Below are 27234 nucleotides of genomic sequence, written 5' to 3' on the forward strand. Positions count from 1 at the left end.
AAATGTTTTTCTTTTTATTCATAGAAACACAGTCAGGCATCAGAATGAATATTGTTTTTGTTCCGTTAAAGGAAATTCTGGAAAAGAATGACTTAATAGATTTGTTCCTGTGTTGCTGTCTTTTGTTGCCTCTATGTATTGAAAATAATGTAGTGTTTGTTTTAATTTTCTGCTGTTCTTGATGTTTTACAGGCGACAAATATTCTTGAATGCTTGTTATAATATTCACTCCATTTGCTTCTTGGTTAAACAGAAGCTCTAGTTTTACTGATACGTTTTCACCGGACTGGAACTGAAAGAGTTATTCCACTAGCACTTGATCTCGTGTATTAGCTTCTGATTGACATTCAGTTTGCAGCTTTTATGTATGGGAGCAAATGTGCCCAGTCTTAAGAATAAATACTACCATCACGGCACTTGCAGTAATGGAAAAAGTCGTTGGCTGAAACCTGCCTTATTTGACATGGTTATTGCCTGCAGTTCGTGCAGTTGTAAGTATTTGAAAGAACCAACACAATTTGAAGTAACTTACTGGTGGCTGTGTTGAAATATGTGGCAGTCAAAACTGTTTTGTATTACTGTCCTTGTTTTGTGTGCAATTTTCGCAAACAGAAACCACTTGGTGCACTCCAGAGATATGACTTTTTTTTAACGACAAATTTTTTTGTGAAAAATCAGCTGCATGGCAAAACTGTTGGCGGGCTGCATTGTGCCTTAGAGTGTATCGTTTTGAAAGTAATTTTCTTGATCTGGGCATAGTGTTATTCCATGAATGCTTGATCAAGGCATGTTGGCAAGTAATAAAGAATGGTTTGCATTAGAAAGAGTAACAGTGAGAATTATTTGTTCTTTCTCATGGGTAATAAGAAGAGAGGAGAACAAAGATGTGCACATATGTATATGAGAATCATTGTCACGGATTATCTTTGCATTGGGGGGGCCAATGCTCTCTCTTCTGTGAAATTTGGATCAGAGCTTGGTGGTTCATTATGACAGGAATGTACAATGGTACAAAAGACAAACCAAGAACACATAAGTAGCCTACCAGCATCCGTCATGTCCCTTATGTGTTCATTTGTTTTCGTATTTGGCACAGTCTTACATTCCTGCCTCTTCTCATTGCTCAATGTGTCTTTTTTACTTATGCTCAGCTGGAAAGAGTTCTTTCATCGCACAATTTGTGCAAAGGTAGAATGCAAGCCATTGCCTCGTCGCTTCCTCTTAGGAGTGAAGTAGTTTTGGAATAGAATAATTGTAGAAAAGATATTGTTTTTGCACGCAGAGAAAACACTTGGCTCATGGTGTGCAGTGTGACGAGTCTTCCATTCTGTTGCAGCAAAGTTTTGAGCTGCAGCATGTTTTTATGCACGTTTCGGTGCATTGCATGCGATACATAGTGGCTTGGATAGTGTGTAGCACAGGACCCCGTAGAACGGGTAAAGCACACTGTGGGCCTAGCACTGTAAACACAATCAAGATGCCACCATTAATTCAGCCAGTAGCGGTTTCTGCAGCAATCAGTAGTGGGGAGAGCATGCGTCCATGGTATCCTTTTTGCTGTACCAAACTACCTCCATACTTAGCCATGCATTTTTTGCTTCTAACTTTGGTCAGCAGCAAAGCAGTACTGTATCAGTTTATTTATCTGCCACTCCTTCCTCCATATTGTCTGAAGACACACCAGGTTTTTGTCTTCAATCTATTTGATGAGGGCGAGAGAGAACTTGAGCTACTGATCTGCCATTTGTAGGTCTCGCGCATCCACATTGGCACTCGCCTGGTTGGTTCGACTGCAACATTCTTATGCAGGGCTGCTTGGATAAGGCTGGCTACATCTTATCGTGTTTAGTGAAAAGCTGGTCATTTACTACTGTATAATCACTTTTAAAAAAAATTATTCTTCACACAGCACTGGTCGCAATTCTCCGGTTTCTTTCACTTATGTAATACTATTTGAGGTCAGATGCTTAGTTCACTCAATTATGTTTTTTCATGTTTTTATCCAGATCAGGTCAAATCACATGGTGCCTGTTCCCACTGCCTGACATTATTGTAACACTCAGGTGAAAGCGCGTTTTTGTAGTTATAGCTGATAGCTTAGCTGCAGCTGTGCAGGATTTCAGTCAGAATTCAGCAGTAATATTAGTCGGTTGTTTCTATCAATGGCTTACAATGATGCTAGCTGTTGTTTTCCTGTCATCCTGAATGACAACATTTCAAGGCCCATGAACACAATTTTCTGAATTCAAATATGTTTTTTCTGGAGCTAACTGAGCACACAATCTGTAAAATGATGGAATAGCTGCTAGAATGAATTAATACAAACAATATACCAATTTTTCATTCACTTCTTTAAGCCTTGCAGCTAAAAAGTTCTGTAGATTTTTTTCTGTTCTCTTAATTTAGGGGTCATACCACATATCCAAGAGGCCGCAGGAAACCTTAAGTGCACATAGCACAACTTGTATTAGTTGGGAAGCTGTGTGTTATTACATGGTTAGGTTGAATTCAATATCTTCAAAAGTAAGGCGAGCTAATCTTCTACCTCTGCACCTGTGTTTTGGTTGCAGTGCATGTTTCATTCCTGTAAAGAATGCAGAATGAAAGCATCTCTTAGTTTATATGTGTCGCTATTTTGATAAACCTCATGTCCTGGGTCTTCCCCGATACTCTTGCTAGCTTCTCATATATCAAGCTTAAAGTGTAATTATTTATTCTAGTGTACACATACTGCCTATATTGCACTGCCCTAAAGTTGGAATGTGCAGTTGTTTTCCAATGAAATGACAATGCCACTTTTGTTGTTCCATGAAATTTTTCTGCCCTCTTTCCTGCTCTACCACAAGACAAAGAGTACCCCAATTTTTTTTGTCATGGATGCACTTGGAGCGATAATTTCATTTCTGATGGCCTTTTTCCTATTAATTGCTACAAACAGTTCTTCAGAGCTGTGCTGCTTACTGTCATGTTTAGCAATGCTTGGTATGCTGTGCACCGGTTTCTTTTCTGCTGCCCTCACAGTGCATCACTGGTGGCTTGAAGTGCCCTCGTGTCTGTGCAATACATGGAATTAAAATTCACCTCCATTGAGCAGTATTAAATTTGCTACTTTGGTGCACCAAGTCCCTGAAGCTCTTATTGGATGCAGTTTTTGTTATGTGGTGTTTCACCTGTCTGTGTAGTTCCCATTGTAGGTGCTCAGACTGTCGGGGGTTCTATGTCTGCAAGTATTATTTGGGAGCTATTGCAATATTGATGGAGCAGCACAAAAATGCTTGCCCAGTAAATCGTGTATCAAAGTTCTGCCATGAAGTTAAGCGCCTTGAAGCAGACTGCATATGTTTGTGCAGGGGCAATGGTTTTTACTGCTAAGGAGCCATGTTGCAGTGAAGTCATGTTATATTGTTCACTATCAAATGCTCACATCATTTGCATGACTAAATTCTTATTACTGCTGTCAGCCTAATGTGTAGGCAATAAGGGTCTGCTCTGTGGATCTTTTCATGTCTTTTTGGTTATATTGTGTGTACTTGCAAAAATCTGGTTAGCCTACTACAAGTGGCTCCGCTGCAAGTATATCAGTAGCGCTGGTTTTCAGGTTCCTCAGGCAATGCTGCAAAGATTCCCTCCAGTTTCATTGCTTTCATCCTGTAGTTGCACCTGGCAACCTTGGCTTATAACATCATCTCTATTTGTGGGAAAAATTTCTAGTTAACGAGAAAAAATTGAAAGCTAAAACTGTCTAAAGGTGATGTCTCCTCTTTTTCAGGTTGCAAGCCTCCCTGCCGGTATTTCTAATCAAGTCAAAGTCTGCTTTCCACCAATCTGTGGATTACTCTTTGCCAAAGCACCCTTACTTGCCTCTTGTCCAGACGGCAATGTAGCTTGTCGACAGCTATTTTATTACACATTTTATGTGACGCATTACCAACTTGCCTCTGTTAATAACAGTTTTCCTTGTGATTTTTCTTTTACGTTGTGGGTTACTATGTTGGAAATAATTACCCTGTTGCCATTTCATATTTCTGTATCCTTCATTGCGACATTCACACTTGACCCTGAAGTGCCCATAGGGTTTAGCAGCACAGGTTGCTATGACAATTGTTGCACACATTCAAAATGGCACCTGTGATATCTGGACGAATCAGTTTTATGGGTGCAGTCAGGGAGATTGGAAGTTATAAAATGTGTGACATTTGACTGAATTGCATACATGCACTGCCGTGTGACCCAGCACAAATTTTATTACTGAAACTGCTGTTGGCGTGCACATTCCATATTCATGACGACTCTTGTGCAGATGTGTCAATATGATAGTTTATTTTCATTGTGTGAGTTAAGTGATGACGGTGATTCAGTTACAAATAATTCCTATGCGTATGGCTGTTTCTTTCTGTAATTGCCATTCAGCATCAAGAATTAGAAAATATCATGTTTATGAGTGTCAGACAATCACAGGCACCACTCTTGCCGGCACGGTGCCAGGCTCAGTGGTGGAAGAACATGCAGTTCCTATAACACATGCAACATTCTGCAATCCTTTTTCCCCCTAATGCCAATGGCTAATAAATCATTGACTGATTTTTCAGTTAGTGTTGGCAAATTGATTAATTGGTTCATTATGATTGTGTGTAGTACCTAGACATATACTGTATTGAGCACCTATGAACGTGTATTTGACTATAATTTCTATAGTGCATTGATTCTTTAATCACCTATAAACTGCATGGTTGCATAAACACCTAATGTGAACTGGGATGATAGTTTGAATGATCTTACACACAAAATACTGGGCATGAAGATGACACACTGATGCATTTTTGGAATTAAAACTAGACTAGCCAATAACCTGTAGTTCATTTTAGAAATGATCGTGACAACAGTTGCAGTGCATCATTGAATTTGAAAAATCAAAGCAGACAACAAAGTGCCGATTCTGCAGACGCATTTCAAAACTTCTGCCGTGCATGAAGTTGGTCTGTAGCAGTGTTTCCCTTAAATATATCCCGAATTAATTATAGTATGACTTTCAGAATCGCACCTAGTGCACATACGAAAAAGCAACAGTCAGTGACCATGAGGATATATGAGTAGTTTTCATTCATACTGGCATCTTGATCTTAACGAATTGAATTTTCTTTCTTTTGTATCTCTTATGTGTGTCTAAATTCTATTTGGATGGCTTCATATATTTGTTCTGCTTTTGTGTTGTGTGCCGAGGCAAGCATCCACACATTGAGGTGTAAGGAACTATATTTCTAGCATGTCGTGTGACTTCCTAGTGACAATTTTCATTTATGTGCATTTGAGAAAATAATGCTGTTATATGCTTCCTTCATCTCTCCTTGTACTCTGTTTTGATGCCAGTTTTGGTCAGTTGCCATACAAGAGTTCTCCAGCTTGTCTTAGGAGATAGGCTAGATCTTACCTGTGAATGTAGATGCATCAGGCATGTTTTTAGAAACGTGTTCAGAAACTTGTGTTCCCTTCCTTTGTGCAGCCTCGGCCACCAGTCGCAGCAAGTGCAGCTCACCACCTGAGAAAACTTTGCAAGAAGGAATGCAGCGCTACATCTGCCCTGAATGTGGCTATGCCACAGATCGCAGCTCGAGGTTGAAGTGTCACCTGAGAAAACACACTGGAGAGCGCCCCTTCCAGTGCAGCCATTGCAGCCAGGCCTTTGCAAGAAAGCACCACCTGGGGTATCACCTTCGCATTCATACAGGCGAGAAGCCGTACCAATGCCACCTGTGTCCCAGGACCTTCACACGTGATACCAGCCTGAAGAGCCACTTGATATCGCACAGGGGTGAAAAACCCTACAAGTGTCATTTCTGCTCAAAGGCATTTGCATGCAGGGTGAAAAAGAAATGGCATGAACGCAAATGTCAGCCAGAAGCGTCTGTGGTTCTGTAAGGCAGTGTTGTGTTCTGCCACCATTGGGTGGCATGCTTGTTGGAAACCTTTATGCATTGCATAGAAAAGAAAATGTGGCCTTAAGGCCCTTCTGTACTGGGCTCATTATTAAAATGTCATGATAACACATTTCACAAGAAGCCTGTTGCTCTGATGTTACATAGCACCATAATGCAAAAGAAGACGTGTGAGAATTCTGGAATGAATCGTTGTTTACATGCTCAGTTTTGGCTTTTTGTTGTTATGGAACTTGGTGTTAAAAATACACAGGCACAGCTTGATGTTTGCTTCAAATGTTTTCCTTTTTATTCATAGTTATGCAGTCAGGCATCAGAAGGAATATTGATTGTTTTTTTCTGTTAGAGGAAAGTCAGGAAAAGAATGACTTACTAGATTTGTTCCTGTGTTGCTGTCTTTTGTTGCCTCTATGTATTGAAAATAATGTAGTGTTTGTTTTAATTTTCTGCTGTTCTTGATGTTTTACAGGCGACAAATATTCTTGAATGCTTGTTATAATATTCACTCCATTTGCTTCTTGGTTAAACAGAAGCTCTAGTTTTACTGATACGTTTTCACCGGACTGGAACTGCAAGAGTTATTCCACTAGCACTTGATCTCGTGTATTAGCTTCTGATTGACATTCAGTTTGCAGCTTTTATGTATGGGAGCAAATGTGCCCAGTCTTAAGAATAAATACTACCATCACGGCACTTGCAGTAATGGAAAAAGTTGTTGGCTGAAATCTGCCTTATTTGACATGGTTATTGTCTGGAGTTCGTGCAGTTCTTTTTGAAAGAACCAAGACAATTAGAAGTAAATTACTGGTGGCTGTGTTGAAATATGTGGCAGTCAAAACTGTTCTGTATTACTGTCCTTGTTTTGTGTGCAATTTCGCAAACAGAAACCACTTGGTGCACTCTAGAGATATGACTTTTTTTTAACGACAAATTTTTTTGTGAAAAATCAGCTGCATGGAAAAACTGTTGGCGGGCTGCATTGTGCCTTAGAGTGTATCGTTTTGAAAGTAATTGTCTTGATCTGGGCATAGTGTTATTCCATGAATGCTTCATCAAGGCATGTTGGCAAGTAATAAAGAATGGTTTGCATTAGAAAGAGTAACAGTGAGAATTATTTGTTCTTTCTCATGGGTAATAAGAAGAGAGGAGAACAAAGATGTGCACATATGTATATGAGAATCATTGTCACGGATTATCTTTGCATTGGGGGGGCCAATGCTCTCTCTTCTGTGAAATTTGGATCAGAGCTTGGTGGTTCATTATGACAGGAATGTACAATGGTACAAAAGACAAACCAAGAACACATAAGTAGCCTACCAGCATCCGTCATGTTCCTTATGTGTTCATTTGTTTTCGTATTTGGCACAGTCTTACATTCCTGCCTCTTCTCATTGCTCAATGTGTCTTTTTTACTTGTGCTCAGCTGGAAAGAGTTCTTTCATCGCACAATTTGTGCAAAGGTAGAATGCAAGCCATTGCCTCGTCGCTTCCTCTTAGGAGTGAAGTAGTTTTGAGATAGAATGAATAATTGTAGAAAAGATATTGTTTTTGCACGCAGAGAAAACACTTGGCTCATGGTGTGCAGTGTGACGAGTCTTCCATTCTGTTGCAGCAAAGTTTTGAGCTGCAGCATGTTTTTATGCACGTTTCGGTGCATTGCATGCGATACATAGTGGCTTGGATAGTGCTGTAGCACAGGACCCCGTAGAACGGGTAAAGCACACTGTGGGCCTAGCACTGTAAACACAATCAAGATGCCATCATTAATTCAGCCAGTAGCGGTTTCTGCAGCAATCAGTAGTGGGGAGAGCATGCGTCCATGGTATCCTTTTTGCTGTACCAAACTACCTCCATACTTAGCCATGCATTTTTTGCTTCTAACTTTGGTCAGCAGCAAAGCAGTACTGTATCAGTTTATTTATCTGCCACTCCTTCCTCCATATTGTCTGAAGACACACCAGGTTTTTGTCTTCAATCTATTTGATGAGGGCGAGAGAGAACTTGGGCTACTGATCTGCCATTTGTAGGTCTCGCGCATCCACATTGGCACTCGCCTGGTTGGTTCGACTGCAACATTCTTATGCAGGGCTGCTTGGATAAGGCTGGCTACGTCTTATAGTGTTTAGTGAAAAGCTGGTCATTTACTACTGTATAATCACTTTTAAAAAAATTATTCTTCACACAGCACTGGTCGCAATTCTCCGGTTTCTTTCACTTATGTAATACTATTTGAGGTCAGATGCTTAGTTCACTCAATTATGTTTTTTCATGTTTTTATCCAGATCAGGTCAAATCACATGGTGCCTGTTCCCACTGCCTGACATTATTGTAACACTCAGGTGAAAGCGCGTTTTTGTAGTTATAGCTGATAGCTTAGCTGCAGCTGTGCAGGATTTCAGTCAGAATTCAGCAGTAATATTAGTCGGTTGTTTCTATCAATGGCTTACAATGATGCTAGCTGTTGTTTTCCTGTCATCCTGAATGACAACATTTCAAGGCCCATGAACACAATTTTCTGAATTCAAATATGTTTTTTCTGGAGCTAACTGAGCACACAATCTGTAAAATGATGGAATAGCTGCTAGAATGAATTAATACAAACAATATACCAATTTTTCATTCACTTCTTGAAGCCTTGCAGCTAAAAAGTTCTGTAGATTTTTTTCTGTTCTCTTAATTTAGGGGTCATACCACATATCCAAGAGGCCGCAGGAAACTTTAAGTGCACATAGCACAACTTGTATTAGTTGGGAAGCTGTGTGTTATTACATGGTTAGGTTGAATTCAATATCTTCAAAAGTAAGGCGAGCTAATCTTCTACCTCTGCACCTGTGTTTTGCTTGCAGTGCATGTTTCATTCCTGTAAAGAATGCAGAATGAAAGCATCTCTTAGTTTATATGCGTCGCTATTTTGATAAACCTCATGTCCTGGGTCTTCCCCGATACTCTTGCTAGCTTCTCATATAACAAGCTTAAAGTGTAATTATTCTAGTGTACACATACTGCCTATATTGCACTGCCCTAAAGTTGGAATGTGCAGTTGTTTTCCAATGAAATGACAATGCCACTTTTGTTGTTTCATGAAATTTTTCTGCCCTCTTTCCTGCTCTACCACAAGACAAAGAGTACCCCAATTTTTTTTGTCATGGATGCACTTGGAGCGATAATTTCATTTCTGATGGCCTTTTTCCTATTAATTGCTACAAACAGTTCTTCAGAGCTGTGCTGCTTACTGTCATGTTTAGCAATGCTTGGTATGCTGTGCACCGGTTTCTTTTCTGCTGCCCTCACAGTGCATCACTGGTGGCTTGAAGTGCCCTCGTGTCTGTGCAATACATGGAATTAAAATTCACCTCCATTGAGCTGTATTAAATTTGCTACTTTGGTGCACCAAGTCCCTGAAGCTCTTATTGGATGCAGTTTTTGTTATGTGGTGTTTCACCTGTCTGTGTAGTTCCCATTGTAGGTGCTCAGACTGTCGGGGTTCTATGTCTGCAAGTATTATTTGGGAGCTATTGCAATATTGATGGAGCAGCACAAAAATGCTTGCCCAGTAAATCGTGTATCAAAGTTCTGCCATGAAGTTAAGTGCCTTGAAGCAGACTGCATATGTGCGTGCAGGGGCAATGGTTATTACTGCTAAGGAGCCATGTTGCAGTGAAGTCATGTTATCTTGTTCACTATCAAATGCTCACATCATTTGCATGACTAAATTCTTATTACTGCTGTCAGCCTAATGTGTAGGCAATAAGGGTCTGCTCTGTGGGTCTTTTCATGTCTTTTTGGTTATATTGTGTGTACTTGCAAAAATCTGGTTAGCCTACTACCAGTGGCTCCGCTGCAAGTATATCAGTAGCGCTGGTTTTCAGGTTCCTCAGCCAATGCTGCAAAGATTCCCTCCAGTTTCATTGCTTTCATCCTGTAGTTGCACCTGGCAACCTTGGCTTATAACATCATCTCTATTTGTGGGAAAAATTTCTAGTTAACGAGAAAAAATTGAAAGCTAAAACTGTCTAAAGGTGATGTCTCCTCTTTTTCAGGTTGCAAGCCTCCCTGCCGGTATTTCTAATCAAGTCAAACTCTGCTTTCCACCAATCTGTGGATTACTCTTTGCCAAAGCACCCTTACTTGCCTCTTGTCCAGACGGCAATGTAGCTTGTCGACAGCTATTTTATTACACATTTTATGTGACGCATTACCAACTTGCCTCTGTTAATAACAGTTTTCCTTTTGATTTTTCTTTTACATTGTGGGTTACTATGTTGGAAATAATTACCCTGTTGCCATTTCATATTTCTGTATCCTTCATTGCGACATTCACACTTGACCCTGAAGTGCCCATAGGGTTTAGCAGCACAGGTTGCTATGACAATTGTTGCACACATTCAAAATGGCACCTGTGATATCTGGACGAATCAGTTTTATGGGTGCAGTCAGGGAGATTGGAAGTTATAAAATGTGTGACGTTTGACTGAATTGCATACATGCACTGCCGTGTGACCCAGCACAAATTTTATTACTGAAACTGCTGTTGGCGTGCCCATTCCATATTCATGACGACTCTTGTGCAGATGCGTCAATATGATAGTTTATTTTCATTGTGTGAGTTAAGTGACGACGGTGATTCAGTTACGAATAATTCCTATGCGTATGGCTGTTTCTTTCTGTAATTGCCATTCAGCATCAAGAATTAGAAAATATCATGTTTATGAGTGTCAGACAATCACAGGCACCACTCTTGCCGGCACGGTGCCAGGCTCAGTGGTGGAAGAACATGCAGTTCCTATAACACATGCAACATTCTGCAATCCTTTTTCCCCCTTATGCCAATGGCTAATAAATCATTGACTGATTTTTCAGTTAGTGTTGGCAAATTGATTAATTGGTTCATTATGATTGTGTGTAGTACCTAGACATATACTGTATTGAGCACCTATGAACGTGTATTTGACTATAATTTCTATAGTGCATTGATTCTTTAATCACCTATAAACTTCATGGTTGCATAAACACCTAATGTGAACTGGGATGATAGTTTGAATGATCTTACACACAAAATACTGGGCATGAAGAGGACACACTGATGCATTTTTGGAATTAGAACTGGACTAGCCAATAACCTGTAGTTCATTTTAGAAATGATCGTGACAACAGTTGCAGTGCATCATTGAATTTGAAAAATCAAAGCAGACAACAAAATGCCGATTCTGCAGATGCATTTCAAAACTTCTGCCATGCATGAAGTTGGTCTGTAGCAATGTTTCTCTTAATTATATCCCGACTTAATTATAGTATGACTTCCAGAATTGCACCTAGTGCACATAGGAAAAAGCAACAGTCAGTGACTATGAGGATATATGAGTAGTTTCCATTCATACTGGCATATTGATCTGTAACAAATTGAATTTTCTTTCTTTTGTATCTCTTACGTGTGTCTAAATTCTATTTGGATGGCTTCATATATTTGTTCTGCTTTTGTGTTTTGTGCCGAGGCAAGCATCCACACATTGAGGTGTAAGGAACTTAATTTCTAGCATGTCTTGACTTCCTAGTGACAATTTTCATTTATGTGCATTTGAGAAAATAATGCTGTTATATGCTTCCTTCATTTCTCCTTGTACTCTGTTTTGATGCCAGTTTTGGTCAGTTGCCATACAAGAGTTCTCCAGCTTGTCTTAGGAGATAGGCTAGATCTTACCTGTGAATGTAGATGCATCAGGCATGTTTTTAGAAACATGTGTTTCCTTCCTTTGTGCAGGCTCGGCCACCAGTCGCAGCAAGTGCAGCTCACCGCCTGAGCAAACTTTGCAAGAAGGAATGCAGCGCTACATCTGCCCTGAATGTGGCTATGCCACAGCTTACAACTCGAATTTGAAGTTTCACCTGAGGAAACACACTGGAGAGCGCCCCTTCCAGTGCAGCCATTGCAGCCAGGCCTTTGCAAGAAAGCACCACCTGGTTGTTCATCTTCGCATTCACACGGGCGAGAAACCGTACCAATGCCATCTGTGTCCCGGGACCTTCAAGCATGATACCAGCCTACAGAGGCACTTGATATCGCACAGGGGTGAAAAACCGTACGAGTGTCATTTCTGCTCAAAGACATTTGCGTCCAGGGTGGCAATGAAACGGCATGAACGCAAATATCACCCAGAAGCGTCTGTGGTTCTGTAAGGCTGTGTTGTGTTCTGCCAGCATTGAGTGGAATGCTTGTTGGAAACCTTTATGCATTGTACAGAGAAGCAAATCTGGCCTTAAGGTCCTTCTGTACTGGGCTCATTATTAAAATATTTCATGGTAACACCTTTTCACAAGAAGCCTGTTGCTCTGATGTTACATGGCACCATAATGCATAAGTAGACGTGAGAGAATTCTTGGATGAACCGTTGTTCACATGATCAGTTTTGGCTTTTTGTTCGTGAGAAATGAAGAGAGTTGTCAAAGAAATGTGCTGGACTTGGTTTATGTTTGAATATTCTTTTCCTGAATCCTAGCTCTCTGTCTTATGTTTGCACTGGCAAATGTGGTTACGAAACTTGGTGTTAAAAATACACAGGTACAGCATGATGTTTGTTTCAAATGTTTTTCTTTTTATTCATAGAAACACAGTCAGGCATCAGAATGAATATTGTTTTTTTTCCATTAAAGGAAATTCTGGAAAAGAATGAATTACTAAATTTGTTCCTGTGTTGCTGTCTTTTGTTGCCTCTATGTATTGAAAATAATGTAGTTTTTATTTTAATTTTCTGCTGTTCTTGATGTTTTACAGGCGACAAATATTCTTGAATGCTTGTTATAATATTCACTCCATTTGCTTCCTGGTTAAACAGAAGCTCTAGTTTTACTGATACGTTTTCACCGGACTGGAACTGCAAGAGTTGTTCCACTAGCACTTGATCTCGTACTAGCTTCTTATTGACGTTCAGTTTGCAGCTTTTATGTATGGGAGCAAATGTGCCCAGTCTTAAGATTAAATACTACAATCACGGCACTTACAGTAATGGCAAGAGTCGTTGGCTGAAACCTGCCTTATTTGACATGGTTATTGCCTACAGTTCGTGCAGTTGTAAGTATTTGAAAGAACCAACACAATTTGAAGTAACTTACTGGTGGCTGTGTTTAAATATGTGGCAGTCAAAACTGTTCTGTATTACTGTCCTTGTTTTGTGTGCAATTTCGCAAACAGAAACCACTTGGTGCACTCTGGAGATATGACTTTTTTTTAACGACAAATTTTTTTGTGAAAAAACAGCTGCATGGAAAAACTGTTGCTGGGCTGCAGTGTGCCTTAGAGTGTACCATTTTGAAAGTAATTTTCTTGATCTGCGTATAGTGTTTTTCCATGAATGCTTGATCAAGGCATGTTGGCAAGTAATAAAGAATGGTTTGCATTAGAAAGAGTAACAGTGAGAATTAATTGTTCTTTCTCATGGGTAATAAGAAGAGAGGAGAACAAAGATGTGCACATATGTATATGAGAATCATTGTCACGGATTATCTTTGCATTGGGGGGGCCAATGCTCTCTCTTCTGTGAAATTTGGATCAGAGCTTGGTGGTTCTTTATGACAGGAATGTACAATGGTACAAAAGACAAACCAAGAACACATAAGTAGCCTACCAGCATCCGTCATGTCCCTTATGTGTTCATTTGTTTTCGTATTTGGCACAGTCTTACATTCCTGCCTCTTCTCATTGCTCAATGTGTCTTTTTTACTTGTGCTCAGCTGGAAAGAGTTCTTTCATCGCAGAATTTGTGCAAAGGTAGAATGCAAGCCATTGCCTCGTCGCTTCCTCTTAGGAGTGAAGTAGTTTTGAGATAGAATAATTGTAGAAAAGATATTGTTTTTGCACGCAGAGAAAACACTTGGCTCATGGTGTGCAGTGTGACGAGTCTTTCACTCGGTTGCAGCAAAGTTTTGAGCTGCAGCATGTTTTTATGCACGTTTCGGTGCATTGCATGCGATACACAGTGGCTTGGATAGTGCTGTAGCACAGGACCTCGTAGAACGGGTAAAACACACTGTGGGCCTAGCACTGTAAACACAATCAAGATGCCATCATTAATTCAGCCAGTAGCGGTTTCTGCAGCAATCAGTAGTGGGGAGAGCATGCGTCCATGGTATCCTTTTTGCTGTACCAAACTACCTCCATACTTAGCCATGCATTTTTTGCTTCTAACTTTGGTCAGCAGCAAAGCAGTACTGTATCAGTTTATTTATCTGCCACTCCTTCCTCCATATTGTCTGAAGACACACCAGGTTTTTGTCTTCAATCTATTTGATGAGGGCGAGAGAGAACTTGAGCTACTGATCTGCCATTTGTAGGTCTCGCGCATCCACATTGGCACTCGCCTGGTTGGTTCGACTGCAACATTCTTATGCAGGGCTGCTTGGATAAGGCTGGCTACGTCTTATCGTGTTTAGTGAAAAGCTGGTCATTTACTACTGTATAATCACTTTTAAAAAAAATTCTTCACACAGCACTGGTCGCAATTCTCCGGTTTCTTTCACTTATGAAATACTGTTTGAGGTCAGGTGCTTAGTTCACTCAATTATGTTTTTTCATGTTTTTATCCAGATCAGGTCAAATCACATGGTGCCTGTTCCCACTGCCTGACATTATTGTAACACTCAGGTGAAAGCACGTTTTTGTAGTTATAGCTGATAGCTTAGCTGCAGCTGTGCAGGATTTCAGTCAGAATTCAGCAGTAATATTAGTCGGTTGTTTCTATCAATGGCTTACAATGATGCTAGCTGTTGTTTTCCTGTCATCCTGAATGACAACATTTCAAGGCCCATGAACACAATTTTCTGAATTCAAATATGTTTTTTCTGGAGCTAACTGAGCACACAATCTGTAAAATGATGGAATAGCTGCTAGAATGAATTAATACAAACAATATACCAATTTTTCATTCACTTCTTGAAGCCTTGCAGCTAAAAAGTTCTGTAGATTTTTTTCTGTTCTCTTAATTTAGGGGTCATACCACATATCCAAGAGGCCGCAGGAAACTTTAAGTGCACATAGCACAACTTGTATTAGTTGGGAAGCTGTGTGTTATTACATGGTTAGGTTGAATTCAATATCTTCAAAAGTAAGGCGAGCTAATCTTCTACCTCTGCACCTGTGTTTTGGTTGCAGTGCATGTTTCATTCCTGTAAAGAATGCAGAATGAAAGCATCTCTTAGTTTATATGCGTCGCTATTTTGATAAACCTCATGTCCTGGGTCTTCCCCGATACTCTTGCTAGCTTCTCATATATCAAGCTTAAAGTGTAATTATTTTTTCTAGTGTACACATACTGCCTATATTGCACTGCCCTAAAGTTGGAATGTGCAGTTGTTTTCCAATGAAATGACAATGCCACTTTTGTTGTTTCATGAAATTTTTCTGCCCTCTTTCCTGCTCTACCACAAGACAAAGAGTACCCCAATTTTTTTTGTCATGGATGCACTTGGAGCGATAATTTCATTTCTGATGGCCTTTTTCCTATTAATTGCTACAAACAGTTCTTCAGAGCTGTGCTGCTTACTGTCATGTTTAGCAATGCTTGGTATGCTGTGCACCGGTTTCTTTTCTGCTGCCCTCACAGTGCATCACTGGTGGCTTGAAGTGCCCTCGTGTCTGTGCAATACATGGAATTAAAATTCACCTCCATTGAGCTGTAATAAACTTGCTACTTTGGTGCACCAAGTCCCTGAAGCTCTTATTGGATGCAGTTTTTGTTATGTGGTGTTTCACCTGTCTGTGTAGTTCCCATTGTAGGTGCTCAGACTGTCGGGGGTTCTATGTCTGCAAGTATTATTTGGGAGCTATTGCAATATTGATGGAGCAGCACAAAAATGCTTGCCCAGTAAATCGTGTATCAAAGTTCTGCCATGAAGTTAAGCGCCTTGAAGCAGACTGCATATGTGTGTGCAGGGGCAATGGTTATTACTGCTAAGGAGCCATGTTGCAGTGAAGTCATGTTATCTTGTTCACTATCAAATGCTCACATCATTTGCATGACTAAATTCTTATTACTGCTGTCAGCCTAATGTGTAGGCAATAAGGGTCTGCTCTGTGGATCTTTTCATGTCTTTTTGGTTATATTGTGTGTACTTGCAAAAATCTGGTTAGCCTACTACCAGTGGCTCCGCTGCAAGTATATCAGTAGCGCTGGTTTTCAGGTTCCTCAGCCAATGCTGCAAAGATTCCCTCCAGTTTCATTGCTTTCATCCTGTAGTTGCACCTGGCAACCTTGGCTTATAACATCATCTCTATTTGTGGGAAAAATTTCTAGGAAATGAAAAAAATTGAAAGCCAAGACTGTCTAAAGGTGATGTCTCCTCTTTTTCAGGTTGCAAGCCTCCCTGCCGGTATTTCTAATCAAGTCAAAGTCTGCTTTCCACCAATCTGTGGATTACTCTTTGCCAAAGCACCCTTACTTGCCTCTTGTCCAGACGGCAATGTAGCTTGTCGACAGCTATTTTATTACACATTTTATGTGACGCATTACCAACTTGCCTCTGTTAATAACAGTTTTCCTTTTGATTTTTCTTTTACATTGTGGGTTACTATGTTGGAAATAATTACCCTGTTGCCATTTCATATTTCTGTATCCTTCATTGCGACATTCACACTTGACCCTGAAGTGCCCATAGGGTTTAGCAGCACAGGTTGCTATGACAATTGTTGCACACATTCAAAATGGCACCTGCGATATCTGGACGAATCAGTTTTATGGGTGCAGTCAGGGAGATTGGAAGTTATAAAATGTGTGACGTTTGACTGAATTGCATACATGCACTGCCGTGTGACCCAGCACAAATTTTATTACTGAAACTGCTGTTGGCGTGCCCATTCCATATTCATGACGACTCTTGTGCAGATGTGTCAATATGATAGTTTATTTTCATTGTGTGAGTTAAGTGATGACGGTGATTCAGTTACAAATAATTCCTATGCGTATGGCTGTTTCTTTCTGTAATTGCCATTCAGCATCAAGAATTAGAAAATATCATGTTTATGAGTGTCAGACAATCACAGGCACCACTCTTGCCGGCACGGTGCCAGGCTCAGTGGTGGAAGAACATGCAGTTCCTATAACACATGCAACATTCTGCAATCCTTTTTCCCCCTAATGCCAATGGCTAATAAATCATTGACTGATTTTTCAGTTAGTGTTGGCAAATTGATTAATTGGTTCATTATGATTGTGTGTAGTACCTAGACATATACTGTATTGAGCACCTATGAACGTGTATTTGACTATAATTTCTATAGTGCATTGATTCTTTAATCACCTATAAACTGCATGGTTGCATAAACACCTAATGTGAACTGGGATGATAGTTTGAATGATCTTACACACAAAATACTGGGCATGAAGAGGACACACTAATGCATTTTTGGAATTAGAACTAGACTAGCCAATAACCTGTAGTTCATTTTAGAAATGATCGTGACAACAGTTGCTGTGCATCATTGAATTTGAACAATCAGAGTAGAGAACAAAATGCCGATTTTGCAGATGCATTTCAATACTTCTGCCATGCATGAAGTTGGTCTGTAGCAGTGTTTCCCTTAAATATATCCCGACTTAATTATAGTATGACTTTCAGAATTGCACCTAGTGCACATAGGAAAAAGCAACAGCCAGTGACCATGAGGATATATGAGTAGTTTCCATTCATACTGGCATCTTGATCTGTAACGAATTGAATTTTCTTTCTTTTGTATCTCTTATGTGTGTCTAAATTCTATTTGGATGGCTTCATATATTTGTTCAGCTTTTGTGTTGTGGGCCGAGGCAAGCATCCACACATTGAGGTGTAAGGAACTATATTTCTAGCATGTCGTCTGACTTCCTAGTGACGATTTTCATTTATGTGCATTTGAGAAAATAATGCTGTTATATGCTTCCTTCATCTCTCCTTGTACTCTGTTTTGATGCCAGTTTTGGTCAGTTGCCATACAAGAGTTCTCCAGCTTGTCTCAGGAGATAGGCTAGATCTTACCTGTGAATGTAGATGCATCAGGCATGTTTTTAGAAACGTGTTCAGAAACTTGTGTTCCCTTCCTTTGTGCAGCCTCGGCCACCAGTCGCAGCAAGTGCAGCACACCACCTGAGAAAACTTTGCAAGAAGGAATGCAGCGCTACATCTGCCCTGAATGTGGCTATGCCACAGCTCGCAGCTCGAATTTGAAGCGTCACATGAGGAAACACACTGGAGAGCGCCCCTTCCGGTGCAGCCATTGCAGCCAGGCCTTTACAAGAAAGCACCACCTGGTTATTCATCTTCGTATTCACACGGGGGAGAAGCCATACCACTGCCACTTGTGTCCCAGGACCTTCACGCATGAGAACAGCCTACAGAGCCACTTGATATCGCACAGGGGTGAAAAACCCTACAAGTGTCGTTTATGCTCAAAGGCATTTGCGTGCAGAGTGGCAATGAAACAGCATGAACGCAAATGTCAGCCAGAAGCATCTATGGTTCTGTAAGGCTGTGTTGTGTTCTGCCAGCATTGAGTGGCATGCTTGTTGGAAACGTTTATGCATTGTACAGAGAAGCAAATCTGGCCGTAATACCCTTCTGCACTGGGCTCATTATTAAAATATTTCAACATCACCTTTTCACCAGAAGCCTGTTGCTCTGATATTACATGGCACTATAATGCAAAAGAAGACGAGAGAGAATTCTTGGATGAACCATTGTTCACATGATCAGTTTTGGCTTTTTGTTCATGAGAAATGAGTGTTGTTAAAGAAATATGCTCGATTCGGTTTATGTTTGAATATTCTTTTCCTGAATCCTAGCTCTCTGTCTTGTGTTTGCACTGGCAAATGTGGTTACGAAACATGGTGTTAAAAGTAGACAGGTACAGCATGATGTTTGTTTCAAATGTTTTTCTTTTCATTCATAGAAACACAGTCAGGCATCAGAATGAATATTGTTTTTGTTCCATTAAAGGAAATTCTGGAAAAGAATGACTTACTAGATTTGTTCCTGTGTTGCTGTCTTTTGTTGCCTCTATGTATTGAAAATAATGTAGTGTTTGTTTTAATTTTCTGCTGTTCTTGATGTTTTACAGGCGACAAATATTCTTGAATGCTTGTTATAATATTCACTCCATTTGCTTCCTGGTTAAACAGAAGCTCTAGTTTTACTGATACGTTTTCACCGGACTGGAACTGCAAGAGTTATTCCACTAGCACTTGATCTCGTGTATTAGCTTCTGATTGACATTCAGTTTGCAGCTTTTATGTATGGGAGCAAATGTGCCCAGTCTTAAGATTAAATACTACCATCACGGCACTTGCAGTAATGGAAAAAGTTGTTGGCTGAGATCTGCCTTATTTGACATGGTTATTGTCTGGAGTTTGTGCAGTTCTTTTTGAAAGAACCAAGACAATTTGAAGTAACTTACTGGCGGCTGTGTTGAAATATGTGGCAGTCAAAACCGTTTTGTATTACTGTCCTCTTTTTGTGTGCAATTTTCGCAAACAGAAACCACTTGGTGCACTCCAGAGATATGACTTTTTTTTAATGACAAATTTTTTGGTGAAAAATCAGCTGCATGGAAAAACTGTTGCTGGGCTGCAGTGTGCCTTAGAGTGTATTGTTTTGAAAGTAATTTTCTTGATCTGGGCATAGTGTTATTCCATGAATGCTTGATCAAGGCATGTTGGCAAGTAATAAAGAATGGTTTGCATTAGAAAGAGTAACAGTGAGAATTATTTGTTCTTTCTCATGGGTAATAAGAAGAGAGGAGAACAAAGATGTGCACATATGTATATGAGAATCATTGTCACGGATTATCTTTGCATCGGGGGGTCAATGCTCTCTCTTCTGTGAAATTTGGATCAGAGCTTGGTGGTTCATTATGACAGGAATGTACAATGGTACAAAAGACAAACCAAGAACATATAAGTAGCCTACCAGCATCCGTCATGTCCCTTATGTGTTCATTTGTTTTCGTATTTGGCACAGTCTTACATTCCTGCCTCTTCTCATTGCTCAATGTGTCTTTTTTACTTGTGCTCAGCTGGAAAGAGTTCTTTCATCGCAGAATTTGTGCAAAGGTAGAATGCAAGCCATTGCCTCGTCGCTTCCTCTTAGGAGTGAAGTAGTTTTGAGATAGAATGAATAATTGTAGAAAAGATATTGTTTTTGCACGCAGAGAAAACACTTGGCTCATGGTGTGCAGTGTGACGAGTCTTCCATTCTGTTGCAGCAAAGTTTTGAGCTGCAGCATGTTTTTATGCACGTTTCGGTGCATTGCATGCGATACATAGTGGCTTGGATAGTGCTGTAGCACAGGACCTCGTAGAACGGGTAAAGCACACTGTGGGCCTAGCACTGTAAACACAATCAAGATGCCATCATTAATTCAGCCAGTAGTGGTTTCTGCAGCAATCAGTAGTGGGGAGAGCATGCGTCCATGGTATCCTTTTTGCTGTACCAAACTACCTCCATACTTAGCCATGCATTTTTTGCTTCTAACTTTGGTCAGCAGCAAAGCAGTACTGTATCAGTTTATTTATCTGCCACTCCTTCCTCCATATTGTCTGAAGACACACCAGGTTTTTGTCTTCAATCTATTTGATGAGGGCGAGAGAGAACTTGAGCTACTGATCTGCTATTTGTAGGTCTCGCGCATCCACATTGGCACTCGCCTGGTTGGTTCGACTGCAACATTCTTATGCAGGGCTGCTTGGATAAGGCTGGCTACGTCTTATCGTGTTTAGTGAAAAGCTGGTCATTTACTACTGTATAATCACTTTTAAAAAAAATTCTTCACACAGCACTGGTCGCAATTCTCCGGTTTCTTTCACTTATGAAATACTGTTTGAGGTCAGGTGCTTAGTTCACTCAATTATGTTTTTTCATGTTTTTATCCAGATCAGGTCAAATCACATGGTGCCTGTTCCCACTGCCTGACATTATTGTAACACTCAGGTGAAAGCACGTTTTTGTAGTTATAGCTGATAGCTTAGCTGCAGCTGTGCAGGATTTCAGTCAGAATTCAGCAGTAATATTAGTCGGTTGTTTCTATCAATGGCTTACAATGATGCTAGCTGTTGTTTTCCTGTCATCCTGAATGACAACATTTCAAGGCCCATGAACACAATTTTCTGAATTCAAATATGTTTTTTCTGGAGCTAACTGAGCACACAATCTGTAAAATGATGGAATAGCTGCTAGAATGAATTAATACAAACAATATACCAATTTTTCATTCACTTCTTGAAGCCTTGCAGCTAAAAAGTTCTGTAGATTTTTTTCTGTTCTCTTAATTTAGGGGTCATACCACATATCCAAGAGGCCACAGGAAACTTTAAGTGCACATAGCACAACTTGTATTAGTTGGGAAGCTGTGTGGTATTACGTGTTTAGATTAAATGTAATATCTTCAAAAGTAAGGCGAGCTAATCTTCTACCTCTGCACCTGTGTTTTGGTTGCAGTGCATGTTTCATTCCTGTAAAGAATGCAGAATGAAAGCATCTCTTAGTTTATATGCGTCGCTATTTTGATAAACCTCATGTCCTGGGTCTTCCCCGATACTCTTGCTAGCTTCTCATATATCAAGCTTAAAGTGTAATTATTTTTTCTAGTGTACACATACTGCCTATATTGCACTGCCCTAAAGTTGGAATGTGCAGTTGTTTTCCAATGAAATGACAATGCCACTTTTGTTGTTTCATGAAATTTTTCTGCCCTCTTTCCTGCTCTACCACAAGACAAAGAGTACCCCAATTTTTTTTGTCATGGATGCACTTGGAGCGATAATTTCATTTCTGATGGCCTTTTTCCTATTAATTGCTACAAACAGTTCTTCAGAGCTGTGCTGCTTACTGTCATGTTTAGCAATGCTTGGTATGCTGTGCACCGATTTCTTTTCTGCTGCCCTCACAGTGCATCACTGGTGGCTTGAAGTGCCCTCGTGTCTGTGCAATACATGGAATTAAAATTCACCTCCATTGAGCTGTATTAAACTTGCTACTTTGGTGCACCAAGTCCCTGAAGCTCTTATTGGATGCAGTTTTTGTTATGTGGTGTTTCACCTGTCTGTGTAGTTCCCATTGTAGGTGCTCAGACTGTCGGGGGTTCTATGTCTGCAAGTATTATTTGGGAGCTATTGCAATATTGATGGAGCAGCACAAAAATGCTTGCCCAGTAAATCGTGTATCAAAGTTCTGCCATGAAGTTAAGCGCCTTGAAGCAGACTGCATATGTGTGTGCAGGGGCAATGGTTATTACTGCTAAGGAGCCATGTTGCAGTGAAGTCATGTTATCTTGTTCACTATCAAATGCTCACATCATTTGCATGACTAAATTCTTATTACTGCTGTCAGCCTAATGTGTAGGCAATAAGGGTCTGCTCTGTGGATCTTTTCATGTCTTTTTGGTTATATTGTGTGTACTTGCAAAAATCTGGTTAGCCTACTACCAGTGGCTCCGCTGCAAGTATATCAGTAGCGCTGGTTTTCAGGTTCCTCAGCCAATGCTGCAAAGATTCCCTCCAGTTTCATTGCTTTCATCCTGTAGTTGCACCTGGCAACCTTGGCTTATAACATCATCTCTATTTGTGGGAAAAATTTCTAGGAAATGAAAAAAATTGAAAGCCAAGACTGTCTAAAGGTGATGTCTCCTCTTTTTCAGGTTGCAAGCCTCCCTGCCGGTATTTCTAATCAAGTCAAAGTCTGCTTTCCACCAATCTGTGGATTACTCTTTGCCAAAGCACCCTTACTTGCCTCTTGTCCAGACGGCAATGTAGCTTGTCGACAGCTATTTTATTACACATTTTATGTGACGCATTACCAACTTGCCTCTGTTAATAACAGTTTTCCTTTTGATTTTTCTTTTACATTGTGGGTTACTATGTTGGAAATAATTACCCTGTTGCCATTTCATATTTCTGTATCCTTCATTGCGACATTCACACTTGACCCTGAAGTGCCCATAGGGTTTAGCAGCACAGGTTGCTATGACAATTGTTGCACACATTCAAAATGGCACCTGTGATATCTGGACGAATCAGTTTTATGGGTGCAGTCAGGGAGATTGGAAGTTATAAAATGTGTGACGTTTGACTGAATTGCATACATGCACTGCCGTGTGACCCAGCACAAATTTTATTACTGAAACTGCTGTTGGCGTGCCCATTCCATATTCATGACGACTCTTGTGCAGATGTGTCAATATGATAGTTTATTTTCATTGTGTGAGTTAAGTGATGACGGTGATTCAGTTACAAATAATTCCTATGCGTATGGCTGTTTCTTTCTGTAATTGCCATTCAGCATCAAGAATTAGAAAATATCATGTTTATGAGTGTCAGACAATCACAGGCACCACTCTTGCCGGCACGGTGCCAGGCTCAGTGGTGGAAGAACATGCAGTTCCTATAACACATGCAACATTCTGCAATCCTTTTTCCCCCTAATGCCAATGGCTAATAAATCATTGACTGATTTTTCAGTTAGTGTTGGCAAATTGATTAATTGGTTCATTATGATTGTGTGTAGTACCTAGACATATACTGTATTGAGCACCTATGAACGTGTATTTGACTATAATTTCTATAGTGCATTGATTCTTTAATCACCTATAAACTGCATGGTTGCATAAACACCTAATGTGAACTGGGATGATAGTTTGAATGATCTTACACACAAAATACTGGGCATGAAGAGGACACACTAATGCATTTTTGGAATTAGAACTAGACTAGCCAATAACCTGTAGTTCATTTTAGAAATGATCGTGACAACAGTTGCTGTGCATCATTGAATTTGAACAATCAGAGTAGAGAACAAAATGCCGATTTTGCAGATGCATTTCAATACTTCTGCCATGCATGAAGTTGGTCTGTAGCAGTGTTTCCCTTAAATATATCCCGACTTAATTATAGTATGACTTTCAGAATTGCACCTAGTGCACATAGGAAAAAGCAACAGCCAGTGACCATGAGGATATATGAGTAGTTTCCATTCATACTGGCATCTTGATCTGTAACGAATTGAATTTTCTTTCTTTTGTATCTCTTATGTGTGTCTAAATTCTATTTGGATGGCTTCATATATTTGTTCAGCTTTTGTGTTGTGGGCCGAGGCAAGCATCCACACATTGAGGTGTAAGGAACTATATTTCTAGCATGTCGTCTGACTTCCTAGTGACGATTTTCATTTATGTGCATTTGAGAAAATAATGCTGTTATATGCTTCCTTCATCTCTCCTTGTACTCTGTTTTGATGCCAGTTTTGGTCAGTTGCCATACAAGAGTTCTCCAGCTTGTCTCAGGAGATAGGCTAGATCTTACCTGTGAATGTAGATGCATCAGGCATGTTTTTAGAAACGTGTTCAGAAACTTGTGTTCCCTTCCTTTGTGCAGCCTCGGCCACCAGTCGCAGCAAGTGCAGCACACCACCTGAGAAAACTTTGCAAGAAGGAATGCAGCGCTACATCTGCCCTGAATGTGGCTATGCCACAGCTCGCAGCTCGAATTTGAAGCGTCACATGAGGAAACACACTGGAGAGCGCCCCTTCCGGTGCAGCCATTGCAGCCAGGCCTTTACAAGAAAGCACCACCTGGTTATTCATCTTCGTATTCACACGGGGGAGAAGCCATACCACTGCCACTTGTGTCCCAGGACCTTCACGCATGAGAACAGCCTACAGAGCCACTTGATATCGCACAGGGGTGAAAAACCCTACAAGTGTCGTTTATGCTCAAAGGCATTTGCGTGCAGAGTGGCAATGAAACAGCATGAACGCAAATGTCAGCCAGAAGCATCTATGGTTCTGTAAGGCTGTGTTGTGTTCTGCCAGCATTGAGTGGCATGCTTGTTGGAAACGTTTATGCATTGTACAGAGAAGCAAATCTGGCCGTAATACCCTTCTGCACTGGGCTCATTATTAAAATATTTCAACATCACCTTTTCACCAGAAGCCTGTTGCTCTGATATTACATGGCACTATAATGCAAAAGAAGACGAGAGAGAATTCTTGGATGAACCATTGTTCACATGATCAGTTTTGGCTTTTTGTTCATGAGAAATGAGTGTTGTTAAAGAAATATGCTCGATTCGGTTTATGTTTGAATATTCTTTTCCTGAATCCTAGCTCTCTGTCTTGTGTTTGCACTGGCAAATGTGGTTACGAAACATGGTGTTAAAAGTAGACAGGTACAGCATGATGTTTGTTTCAAATGTTTTTCTTTTCATTCATAGAAACACAGTCAGGCATCAGAATGAATATTGTTTTTGTTCCATTAAAGGAAATTCTGGAAAAGAATGACTTACTAGATTTGTTCCTGTGTTGCTGTCTTTTGTTGCCTCTATGTATTGAAAATAATGTAGTGTTTGTTTTAATTTTCTGCTGTTCTTGATGTTTTACAGGCGACAAATATTCTTGAATGCTTGTTATAATATTCACTCCATTTGCTTCCTGGTTAAACAGAAGCTCTAGTTTTACTGATACGTTTTCACCGGACTGGAACTGCAAGAGTTATTCCACTAGCACTTGATCTCGTGTATTAGCTTCTGATTGACATTCAGTTTGCAGCTTTTATGTATGGGAGCAAATGTGCCCAGTCTTAAGATTAAATACTACCATCACGGCACTTGCAGTAATGGAAAAAGTTGTTGGCTGAGATCTGCCTTATTTGACATGGTTATTGTCTGGAGTTTGTGCAGTTCTTTTTGAAAGAACCAAGACAATTTGAAGTAACTTACTGGCGGCTGTGTTGAAATATGTGGCAGTCAAAACCGTTTTGTATTACTGTCCTCTTTTTGTGTGCAATTTTCGCAAACAGAAACCACTTGGTGCACTCCAGAGATATGACTTTTTTTTAATGACAAATTTTTTGGTGAAAAATCAGCTGCATGGAAAAACTGTTGCTGGGCTGCAGTGTGCCTTAGAGTGTATTGTTTTGAAAGTAATTTTCTTGATCTGGGCATAGTGTTATTCCATGAATGCTTGATCAAGGCATGTTGGCAAGTAATAAAGAATGGTTTGCATTAGAAAGAGTAACAGTGAGAATTATTTGTTCTTTCTCATGGGTAATAAGAAGAGAGGAGAACAAAGATGTGCACATATGTATATGAGAATCATTGTCACGGATTATCTTTGCATCGGGGGGTCAATGCTCTCTCTTCTGTGAAATTTGGATCAGAGCTTGGTGGTTCATTATGACAGGAATGTACAATGGTACAAAAGACAAACCAAGAACATATAAGTAGCCTACCAGCATCCGTCATGTCCCTTATGTGTTCATTTGTTTTCGTATTTGGCACAGTCTTACATTCCTGCCTCTTCTCATTGCTCAATGTGTCTTTTTTACTTGTGCTCAGCTGGAAAGAGTTCTTTCATCGCAGAATTTGTGCAAAGGTAGAATGCAAGCCATTGCCTCGTCGCTTCCTCTTAGGAGTGAAGTAGTTTTGAGATAGAATGAATAATTGTAGAAAAGATATTGTTTTTGCACGCAGAGAAAACACTTGGCTCATGGTGTGCAGTGTGACGAGTCTTCCATTCTGTTGCAGCAAAGTTTTGAGCTGCAGCATGTTTTTATGCACGTTTCGGTGCATTGCATGCGATACATAGTGGCTTGGATAGTGCTGTAGCACAGGACCTCGTAGAACGGGTAAAGCACACTGTGGGCCTAGCACTGTAAACACAATCAAGATGCCATCATTAATTCAGCCAGTAGTGGTTTCTGCAGCAATCAGTAGTGGGGAGAGCATGCGTCCATGGTATCCTTTTTGCTGTACCAAACTACCTCCATACTTAGCCATGCATTTTTTGCTTCTAACTTTGGTCAGCAGCAAAGCAGTACTGTATCAGTTTATTTATCTGCCACTCCTTCCTCCATATTGTCTGAAGACACACCAGGTTTTTGTCTTCAATCTATTTGATGAGGGCGAGAGAGAACTTGAGCTACTGATCTGCTATTTGTAGGTCTCGCGCATCCACATTGGCACTCGCCTGGTTGGTTCGACTGCAACATTCTTATGCAGGGCTGCTTGGATAAGGCTGGCTACGTCTTATCGTGTTTAGTGAAAAGCTGGTCATTTACTACTGTATAATCACTTTTAAAAAAAATTCTTCACACAGCACTGGTCGCAATTCTCCGGTTTCTTTCACTTATGAAATACTGTTTGAGGTCAGGTGCTTAGTTCACTCAATTATGTTTTTTCATGTTTTTATCCAGATCAGGTCAAATCACATGGTGCCTGTTCCCACTGCCTGACATTATTGTAACACTCAGGTGAAAGCACGTTTTTGTAGTTATAGCTGATAGCTTAGCTGCAG

The 27234-nt window shown here is 40.2% G+C and overlaps 1 protein-coding gene across 1 annotated transcript; it reads left to right on the forward strand.

The window, feature by feature from the left end:
• Window positions 1-4424: 4424 nt before the first annotated feature.
• LOC144108084 (uncharacterized) lies at window positions 4425-25906 on the forward strand. The gene is made up of 10 exons (XM_077641365.1): window positions 4425-5912; window positions 8216-8272; window positions 9974-10079; window positions 11625-12103; window positions 14512-14568; window positions 16274-16379; window positions 17927-18417; window positions 20823-20879; window positions 22585-22690; window positions 24238-25906. The coding sequence occupies exons 1-10, from the start codon at window positions 5452-5454 to the stop codon at window positions 24730-24732; spliced, it is 2415 nt and encodes an 804-aa protein (XP_077497491.1). The 5' UTR covers window positions 4425-5451; the 3' UTR covers window positions 24733-25906.
• The last annotated feature ends 1328 nt before the right edge of the window (window positions 25907-27234 follow it).

Source organism: Amblyomma americanum, chromosome 10 (genome assembly GCF_052857255.1).
Source record: "Amblyomma americanum isolate KBUSLIRL-KWMA chromosome 10, ASM5285725v1, whole genome shotgun sequence".
NCBI lineage: Eukaryota > Metazoa > Arthropoda > Arachnida > Ixodida > Ixodidae > Amblyomma > Amblyomma americanum.